Raw genomic sequence first — 9,605 nt, forward strand, 5'->3', positions numbered from 1 at the left:
ATAATAATTTATTTGCCAGAGTGAAATGTACAAAATGGTCTTCATAATAAAATACAGTATCATATCACTCAACTAAATTAATAGTATGCAAATATCATTTAATTAATCTAAAAGGTGGATAAAAGAAGTAGAAGTATTACCATTACTAAATGTCACAATATGTCAATAATAATCAATAAAAAAACTGTCAGAAATAAGTACCACATGGACATAAACAAAGGAATTAATTATTAAATTTGAAGTAAAATGTTACTTACTCCTCTAATAAAATAATTTAACAGATCGTATCAACTAGAAAAAAAAAACAATCGAAACAATAACAGTCCTAGTTTGACAAGATTAAGTCAACGTTTTTAGGACTTTTAAGAAGAAAGAGAATGCAAACTAACTAGGTAAAATACAAATATTATATTATATACTTTTTTATTTAAAAATTTCAATTGATGGTATCAGGGAATCTGCAGATTACCTAGATAATGTGCACGTTAACGTATTCTGCATTCTAACGGTAACATAATATATTTTTACGAAATATTACTAGAAAGTTAGATTTTGCACCAAGATATACCCTGGCTCCGAAAGTGCTTACCAGAACTGCGGAGTCCTTATAGAGTTTAGGGATTTCGGCGTTATTTAAAGAACTGCAAGCAAATGCCATTATGTAAATTACATCAATCATCACTTGATAGCGATGTTGGTGGTGATCCGCATCATTTTATTTTGTATCGTCACGAAATGAGACTATAACTTGTACTTCTCTTAGTCCTTTTAATGTATAACGGTGTGTAAATATTTTTATTCCTACTGAACCTGAATAATACGTACAAATTAATGGTTATAATAATATAAACAGTGCTGAAGATAAGAAAAACATAACAGCAGTTTAAAGTGTGTATGAAGCATAGCAGTCACTTATCGTCAGCCTGAGTGACCGACGCCACTTTTATTTATCTGTTATAAATAATTAATAATTATAGTAACAAAAATGTGTTTAAAATACATCAAAATATTTTTTTCAATTTTAATCATTGTGGCAGCGCATTCCGATTCATGCGAGAAAGAGGAGGTGAGTAGAATACAATCTATTAAATATATAAAACTCAAAGGTGACTGACTAACTGACTGACTGACCACAGTAGGCATCCGCTTAGAAAGGATTTTGATTGATTAATACCCCCAAGGGGTTAAAATAAAGAATGAAAGTTTGTATATAAACTTTGTCAATTTTAATCCGGTCGGGCTGACACTTTGCATGCATATTATTAACCCATTGGAGCTTTCCTATAAAACTCATTTTCTTATATTTCAGACTTTTCAATGTGGTCGACGGCCTAACAATTTGTATTCCGACCTCATCACAAGTGGGGCTGGCACCAAAGCCAGTGACTGGCCGTGGTTTGCGATGGTTGTGGAGAAAGATTCGCAGAACAATAATAAAAACATATACATATATGACGCGATAATTATATCCTCTAATGCTTTGCTGACATGTAAGTGTGACAGTTAATCCCCAAAAAGTTTATTTCCTTTGAAAATTTTGTTATTTAGCTTAATCTATCTGGTGTCCCTCAGGGCTGTGTGCTATCGCCTACCCTATTCGTACTGCATATCAATGACATGTTACAGACCAACGGCATTCATTGCTATGCGGATGATAGTACAGGTGATGCTGTATATACCGGCTCCCCCAATATTTCTCGGCTACATGTCATTGAGAGTCAAAACGAACTTGTGTCTAAGGTGGAGAATTCATTGGAGAAGGTCTCTGAATGGGGTAAAAGGCCGGCAACGCACCTGCAGCTCTTCTGGTGTTGTGAGTCTCCATGGGCGACGGTAATTGCCTTCCATCAGGCGACCCGTTTGCTTGTTTGTCCCCTTATTTCATAAAAAAAACTAATATGTAACCTATAAAATTCTCGTGTCACAGTGTTTGTGCGCGAACTCCTCGAAGAAGTCTGAACCATTTTAATTAAATTTTGTATGTAGATACAAACATTCGTTAGGCCTGAGAATAGGTTTTTATCTACTTTTTATATTGATACTAGAAATAAAAAAAAAAACAATGTTGCCGGATCAGCTAGTAATACTTTTCAAGTAAAACATTCGCCGTCATTATCATAAAGGAAGTACTAGTTTTTTGGAATTCCCGCGTAGACATTTATTTATATAATATGCAACTACTAGCTTGATATTTTCCTGTCTCATCAGATCTTGGTTTTAATAAGTTAATTTTGCATCTTCTGGCAATGTTAGCAGAGTACTTACAAGAATTGCTCGTTTAAAGATATAAGATTATAATAATAATTGGTTCCTTAGAACAAACTGGGTCATCTTATAACCCAAGAGCCAGCGACAGCCAGACTTTCGTCATTCTATAAAAGCTGAAAGTTTTCCTATTTTTTTTATTATTATTTATTTAATTTGGGGCCGTCTATGGGCTCTGCGCCCATATCCTTTTTTTGCTTTCTTTATATTGTTTTTCGCACCAAGGATAATTGAAATAATATTATTAATTGTAATAATTGTAGTCCATCACGCCATGGACTATTTTTTTTAATCTATCTATGAAAGTTTTTTCTATTACGACTCCCATAGAGGTAAGGACAAACCAAGGACAATGGAGTTTCGGTTGCAGTTACTCTAAGTCTAGGATGTATCCAGTTCTGAACCTTACCTTCGATAAAATATGAAGCTTAATTTTTTTGTCTAATTTTATCGGGATAACAGGTTGTTTCCTACTATCAGTCGCCAGACCACTCAAAGTCGCTTTAAGGGTCTGGTGGGAAGGAGCTATTAAAAATTTTCGGCAGTGGAAAGTGGAAGACTGTTCTGAAGAAAATGAGATAAAATGATTAAGCTTTCTAAGTAGTTAAAAATAATAATTTTCCTGTTCTTAAGCATTTATCAGTTGTAGTTATATATGTAGTTAGAATTTAATTATGAAAAACTACAGTTCTATTACCTAACTCTACTTTAAGTACATACAGCAAGTAAAGTACTCTAGCGGCTTAAAAAAATGCATTATGTTTTTTTTTTTTACACACATTATATTTATTATTAGCTCCTCCTTTTTTGAAACTTTGATAAAAAACAGTATTTCGGACTGATAGAATATTCTTACTATTATTAACCTCCGGCGAAAGAAGAGGAGTTGTAAGTTTGACCAGTCTATGTGTGTGTGTTTTTTTTATCATATTTTTATAATGTTTTCAGGTGGTTACTGTGTTTTTAGAAATAAAACAAGGATTCCCCTCACCAGATTGTCAGTACAAGTTGGAACAAGCAACTATAACGCTGTCAATGAGATTGGAAGGAAATTTCTACCAGTAAGTGGACTTATATGGTGCAGTAACATATTCTATATTAAGTGTATTTCTACCAGGAACTGGACTATGTATGGTGTAGTATATTCTATATTATATGTGTATTGTGTATTTCTACGAGTAAGTGGGCTATGGTGTAGTACCGCGGGGCTAAAATGGTCGCAAAGCAATTCCTCTCAATCAATTCACAAAATGAATTCTCAAAACTGTCAAACTCACGAATGTCAAATTTAGACCAATTCAATTGATCTTAATTCGTACTAATTTGACATTCGTGAGTTTGACCAATTCAATTGGTTTATATTCGTACTAATTTGACATTCGTGACTTTGACAGTTTTGACAATTCATTTTGTGAATTGATTGAGAGGAATTGCTATGTGACCGTCTTAGCCCTGCTGGATAGTGGATAGGTACCTCCTAAATAAAGTAACCGCGACCGAAATTGCATAGTATCTGATCGTTATCATCCTACTGTGCCACACGTAAACTTTCAGCTTTTATAAAAGTATGTCAATATCTTTGACTCTTACTCTATTATTCATACTAATATTATAAATACAAAAGAGTGTCTGTCTGTCTGTTTGTTACCTCTTCACGTCCAAACCCTTGAGCCGATTTTGCTGAAATTTGGTATTGAGATACTTTGTGACCCGGGAAAGGGCATATAATACTTTTTGTCCTGTAAAAATGTACAATTCACGCGCGATATACTAATTTTCGCACGAGTTACGGGCGTCATCTACTGCTTCGCAATTAATTTACTTTTAGAAATTCCAGCCCTGTTTTTTCATTTTCAGGTAGTGAAAGTGCTAACTCACCCCGGTTTTGACATTGAGAAGTCTAGGGCCACATCAAACCTCGCCTTACTTTTCGTCAACAAGCTAGTGTTTACAGAACACGTCCAGCCAATCTGTGTTTGGGGACCATTGTACGATAAAACAGATTTATATGGACAGCAAGCTGTGGTAGGTTTTTTAAACACGCTTTTCTTAGGTAAGAAAAGCGTGCGTAGCGCGTTCGTAGCGTCGTAGCGCGCGGAGACCATATTTAGCTATGTCCACACTGTGCCATTTGTTGTTCATGAAGGACATACGTTAAAGTCCCGTAAACAGCGCACGTGAGGCATGCCCGTGACGCATGCACACTGACCGTATCCAAAACTTTCGCCTGGTTCTTTTTTTTCTGGAAATTCTTAAGACCAAATAAGTCGCACATATTCCACCCAGAAGACACTGCAACTAAACAAAAATGACAATGTTGGCGTTGCTTTCGTTGACGCATACAATTATTGAATGCGCCAAAACGAAAGTTGAATGAAAGAAGATGATGAAAATTTAAGATGAAAGTGCATAGTGTGGACATAGCTGATCTCTCATGAATCTGACACATTTATTAGCTTGGGCTGTATAATTTAACGGCACCTTTGAGCACGATATTTACCTATCTCCAGTAGTCTAATTAATTCGAAACTTTTCATATAATATGTATTAAGAACCAATGACAATGCAGTGATTTGTTTTTTTTTTTTTAGTTTCTTTTAAACTATAATTTATTTGTACCTACATGTTATCAACTAATCATGTTATTAAATTCCTGTCAGAGAAAGTGTAAAAAGGCGTGACGTGACGTTCAGCAAAAAATAACATTCGCGTCTATCATCATGCTGTGTACATTTCAGGTCGCGAGTTTTGCCTCAAGTGGCACCTCCACGGACAGGCTACAGCCGTTGTATAGTGTAGTACAAAGCGACGAAACTTGCGTCGCCTATGTTCCAGGTCACTCATCATGGTTGAATGAATTCAACTTCTGCGCTGGAGATGTTTCGGGTAAACGTTATATCTTTCTTTATAATTATATAAAACTCAAGGGTGACTGACTGACTGATTGACATAGTGATCTATCAACGCACAGCCCAAACCACTAGACAGATCGGGCTGAAATTTGGCATGCAGGTAGATGTTATGACTGGAAGGATTCTGGAAGGAGAAGCCAGTCCACACGGCGCATTGCGTCGACGCAGCGTTGTCGTTGCGTTGTTTTACATACAAATAACCAAGGTGTTCATACGGCGCGCTGAGTCGCGTCGTCGCTACGCACACATGACGGACAGCAGCCCCCGAGACGAAGCGGGAGGGGGTGTTGACGTTGACGTTGACTGCTTCGTAATAACGCTCCGATGACGCAGCGCTATGCGTAAAACGGCAGCGCTGCGTCGACGCAACGCTGCCGCAACGCACCGTGTGGAAAATTCCGCAACGCATTTCTAAATTGATAGATTTTAAAATTGAAGAATTAAAATTTAATTGCGTGAGATGTCTTGCAAATCTTTTAAATTCATGTAACAAATTCAGAATGGCATCTACCCGTCGCGTTGCGGTCTGAACTGACCCTAAAAGTGAAATCTCAATCGCGTTTGGAAAATAAGGGTCGAAATAATACCAAATTAGCGTCATGATGCCGTCACAACATTGGATAATAATTTCACTTCTGACATATTGTGTACAAATGCAAAATGCTCTTTTTTGTAGGTATATTTACAGTCACCTTAGGTAACTAAACCTGATTTCCAGGCACAAGTCCCGACAGCGCTCGTGGCGGCACCGGCCTGGCTTTGCCCGTAACCCAAGACGACAACCCTGTCACTTGGTTCCTGCACGGGATTTTCTCCCACTGCGGCGGAGACAGCAAGGGCGAGTGTGATCTAAAATCCTTGAAACTTTACACAAACGTCGCGCCTCACTACCCCTGGATATACCACAACGTTTTTAATAATTGATCTCGTAAGGTGACTAGTGTCATTACACATTTGTAAATTGTAAATGTAAAGTTATGAATAATTAGGATCAATAAAATCGCTTTGTAAATGTAAATTATCGATTAATATTATTGCACTTTTAGTTACCGGACACTATCTAGTATTTATATCATCTTTTATGTGGACGTTAAAAATATGTTAAAATTCTTACTCATTAACTGAAGGTATTGAAAGATTATGGTGCTCAAGTTAACGTGACCTGCAGTAGCGTCACATTATGCTCTTAAAATTTGTAGCCGAGGAAGTGATTTCAATGTTTCTGGCTACTTATTGTGGGATCTCTTGTTATAATATTTTGTCATCACTTATACTTATTACAGTCAAGAAAAATTTCCATAACATAGTTTTTCAGTAAAAGTTAATTGTCTTTCTCTTTTTTCTTAATTAAATTTGACAGACTTCAATTGCGAGAGACGTCATGCAAGTCTGTCAATTCAATACTAATTTAGTTAGTGCGTCTACGCGTCGCGTTGCCGTCTGAATTGACCCTAATGTAAGCCAAACACGCTGCACAGGTGATATCTCCGGTAGACCGCTACCGGAGAGATCACCTGTGCAGGTATGCCTGTGCAGATGTCAGTCGAAAGAATTGATTTTCGATTTTGTGCCGGTCGCAAAATCGCAAAAGGCGTAAAATCGAAAATCAATTCTTTCGACTGACATCTGCACAGGCATACCTGCACATGTGATCTCTCCGGTAGACCGTAGGTAGCGTGTATGGCAGCCATAAGGTTCGCAGGAATTTGTATAAATTGTTGTGGTTTCTATTGAAAATAATCGAAGTCGGTTCAAAAAGACTTCAATTTAACAATAATTGTCAACATTTTTTGAAAAAAATACATATAAATTAAAAACTTTTTGTTTAAAACGCGACAGTATAAAATTAAACACTGTTTAGGGTTAATTCAGACCGCAACACGACGCGCAGAAGCATTTCTAAACAATGATATTCTATGTTACTAAGTATTTTAGAAACTCATTGTTTCTAAATGTGTATGGATTTGACAGATTTGCATTACATCTCACGCAATTGAGATCTGTTCAATGTAAGGTATTAGCACTTTATTTAACTCGATAACTTATCTAGGAATGTTAATACCCGATTTATGTCTATCCCGTGAGTAATGTTGGCAAGGCTGAGACAGGTGGGTGACGGTACCTTCCCGGCTCTGGACCAATAAATCAGCTCTGGTATTTCGGACCGGCGCGCCGCGGCCGATATGTGCCAGATTCGACCATTAGATTTATAGAGAAAGACGTAAGGCGTAACAAAAAGCACTGTGTACTAAAACTAAGTGATAGCCTTTACATGGGGAAATGGTTTACGCATCTCCAGCAAATGGGGATTGTCCATTTTTTTTTAATTTTGCTCATTACAAAAACATTTCGAGGAATAAGGTCAGTGATCGTTTTTCTGTATATAAACGAAAAAAATACCCATTAGTTAGTTATATTTTTGAACAAATACGTTTAACCTTTGTTTGACCTTCAATGGCGTTAAATTAGCAATAAATTCGACCAACATTACGTTTCGAACTTTTGGTAAGCTTCTCGTATCAGCTTTCACATAATGAGAACTTGCATTTGACGAACCAGCCATTATAAATAAGATTGAAAGGAAATTTAAAACATATGCAGAGGTCAATTGGCGGCCGATGATGACGTCAGAGCGAAACTTTAAAAATTTATTGAGAAAAAACTAGCCAATGAATTTCAAAATTATTTAATTTATATTCTTAAAATACCCTATTTTAACGAAAAAAAATATAAAAAGTACATGTGATTTTTTTTGGACAATGCCCATTGGGGAGAATTGTTCCACTCATCTCTTAAGGCAGAGTTGCAGGTACGATAGAACCTATCGCAACTGTACCAGCGATCATCTACAGACCCGACACCACCCCGCTACTCGGGGGCCGCGATGCGCAGGAACACCTTGCGCAACACGGCTCTCTCTCTAGGACTCGGTGCAATGGGCGGCGGTGTCCCCACACCACCGCCCCGAGTACCCGGCTAATGTAAGTCGCCGCGGCCACTCCGTCGCGTGCGTCTTCTCAAAGGGTCGAGCGCCTCCCGTTCTCTCCTGCGCTCGGCCTCCTCTTTTGCGGTGATGACATCCTGGGCAAAGTCATTTACTGCCTGCCATGCGATCTCACTGCTCAGCATTGCCCGAATTATCGCTGGCAGCGAGAGGTCCATTCCAATGACGGCCGTAAGGGCTCCGTCCAGGAAGGGCAAGTCGTCATTGTGGGATGGGCAAGCACCCTAGCGTCACGAGTTTTCCAATAGAAAATTTATAAAAAAATTGGACTTTCAGCGCTGCTACTTTCACAGTGAACCCTCTAAGAGGAACACGTACACACCCGTAAGTGTTATAACTTAATTTTGTTAAACCTTGTACTATAATCATAATAAATTGAGTAAGTGGAAGAAGAAGGTAAGTAAAAATTGCCGCTTTCTTGCATAAATGGACTTATAATTTGAAATCAAAAAACTATGGATTTTATGTGTAGCCAGATATATTAGCTAGATGATAAAGTAGGTAAGTTACAAGGTTTGGTCAAATTATAAGGGGAAAAAAAGAATAATAATAATGGGCATGACGAAATTTTTTTTCTTGTTGGTAAGTGAAGGACCATTAAAAATTGGAATATCGGTGGAAAAATGACCTTGATAGCTTAAAAACTCTCCAAGATATATGTTAAATGTTACCTAACTGTGACGTCACGCTTAGGTAGTTTGTTCGATAGCTATGTTAAATATTGCGTTTATGAAAATTTCATAAGTTTTTTTTAATAAATTGTATAACTTATCGAATGGTATACAAAAAATAAGGCATTTTATAAAAAAATCAACTTGACTATCCAACTTTGAAGGCTCATAACAAAAAAAATACATAAGTTATGAAGCTGAAATTTTGGAAATACTTATATTTTATCGCTGTGTCTTTATTTTATTTAAAAAACCAGCTAAGCTTTGACCTTGTCGTCATCCCGTCCTGATGTTTTAAATCCCCTTTCACTCACATCTTTATTTATTATTACATCCGATCATACAATTATAATATTAAATCATGTTTTTGCACTCAAATGCGGATTAAATTCTATATTTTATATTGTTCTTCAGTTCTTATTTTATCCTAAAAATCACCCATAATATAAGGATGTCCGCAACGACATTAGCGAAGTCATCAAATTAATTATTAACGACTAAGGACTAACGACTAGGACTCTCATTGTATACCGTTAGTGACGGATGTGGCCCGGCCGGCATTGTGCCGGTTCATTGTGCTTGCCTATCATAAAAGTAATGCTTCTTATACCGCTTTTATATCTACTAAGCGCATTTTATACGCAATACATCGTGCAGTTAGAAATGTCTACGTACAGTTCACTGTGAAAGTGGCAGTCCTGAAAGAGCAACATTTTTTATCATATGGGCAAGAGCGTCATGAATTTTACCATA

At 37.0% G+C, this 9,605-nt stretch overlaps 1 protein-coding gene across 1 annotated transcript; it reads left to right on the top strand.

Moving 5' to 3' along the window:
* The first annotated feature begins 922 nt into the window (after positions 1–922).
* LOC121727020 (transmembrane protease serine 11A-like) lies at positions 923–6,195 on the top strand. The gene is made up of 6 exons (XM_042114690.1): positions 923–1,066; positions 1,310–1,490; positions 3,214–3,326; positions 4,123–4,290; positions 5,004–5,151; positions 5,896–6,195. The coding sequence occupies exons 1-6, from the start codon at positions 986–988 to the stop codon at positions 6,099–6,101; spliced, it is 897 nt and encodes a 298-aa protein (XP_041970624.1). The 5' UTR covers positions 923–985; the 3' UTR covers positions 6,102–6,195.
* Positions 6,196–9,605: the final 3,410 nt, after the last annotated feature.

This window comes from Aricia agestis, chromosome 5, assembly GCF_905147365.1.
Source record: "Aricia agestis chromosome 5, ilAriAges1.1, whole genome shotgun sequence".
Taxonomy (NCBI): Eukaryota; Metazoa; Arthropoda; class Insecta; order Lepidoptera; family Lycaenidae; genus Aricia; species Aricia agestis.

Coding starts and splice junctions, on each gene's coding strand:
- LOC121727020 (XM_042114690.1), top strand. CDS start 986: ATGTGTTTAAAATACATCAAAATATTTTTTTCAATTTTAATCATTGTG. Junction 3,327..4,122: donor TTGGAAGGAAATTTCTACCA/GTAAGTGGACTT, acceptor TTTCATTTTCAG/GTAGTGAAAGTGCTAACTCA. Junction 4,291..5,003: donor TATATGGACAGCAAGCTGTG/GTAGGTTTTTTA, acceptor TGTACATTTCAG/GTCGCGAGTTTTGCCTCAAG.